The 792-nt window shown below is 51.8% G+C and overlaps 1 protein-coding gene across 1 annotated transcript in view; it reads right to left on the reverse strand.

The window, feature by feature from the left end:
• Positions 1–6: 6 nt before the first annotated feature.
• LOC119586591 (serine protease inhibitor 88Ea-like) overlaps positions 7–792 on the reverse strand; it is an 11,480-nt gene continuing 10,694 nt past the window's right edge. The window contains exon 5 of the mRNA XM_037935342.1: positions 7–725. Within this exon, the coding sequence (XP_037791270.1) occupies positions 408–725 (318 nt within the window). The 3' untranslated portion in view covers positions 7–407. The remainder of the gene's footprint in view (positions 726–792) is intronic.

Raw genomic sequence — 792 nt, forward strand, 5'->3', positions numbered from 1 at the left:
ACATGTGTGTGTATACATATACATCCGACACTCAATAATGATATAAAGCAAATAATTTAATAACAAATGCAATGCTGGAGGGAATGGAAGTAAAAACAGCTATTATCCGGAACAGTCACAGCACAAGCATCCGGTTACCAGGCCTTGTCAAACAATGAAGAAAAATACTTCACGTAGATATTTACATACATATATGAACATACACAGAGGCGCATATATAAACAAAATGTATTTAACATGCGCATACATATGGAACTGTTTTACGCCTTACCCAAGAGTAGGGACGGAGGCGCCATGCTTTCGAGACATTGCTCTTGTGTTCCTAATATCAAGGTTCCTCTGGTTTCTTCTCTGTCTTTCTTGCTTCGTTCAACCTGCTTCGCCATCCCCCTCCCGCCGGCCGCCCCTCACAGTGGAGCATCCTTGAGGGCGCCCATGAACAGCAGCCTCCCAGCCCGGGTGTCCCTCAGGAGGAATGCGAAGGGCCGGTTGCACACGAACACCCGGTTCCTCAGCGGGCCTAGCTCTTCCGCCGGACGTCCTCTGGCGGGCGGAACGGCGAAGTTCTTGGCCGAGGAGGAGACGGAGCTGTCGGTGCCGCCCTCGTCCACCTCCATGACCGACTTGTGGGCTGCGCGACCCACCCTCAGGTTGCCCTCGGGGGAAAACACGGAGAGGTTTGCGCGCTCGCTGAAGAGGTCCCTCACGCCGAGGCGGGAGAGAGTCTGGGGTGGAAATGGTGCTGGTGGAGTCTTTTCAGCAAAAGATAAATGGATGAACTAATAAAGCAGT

This window comes from Penaeus monodon, chromosome 21, assembly GCF_015228065.2.
Source record: "Penaeus monodon isolate SGIC_2016 chromosome 21, NSTDA_Pmon_1, whole genome shotgun sequence".
NCBI lineage: Eukaryota > Metazoa > Arthropoda > Malacostraca > Decapoda > Penaeidae > Penaeus > Penaeus monodon.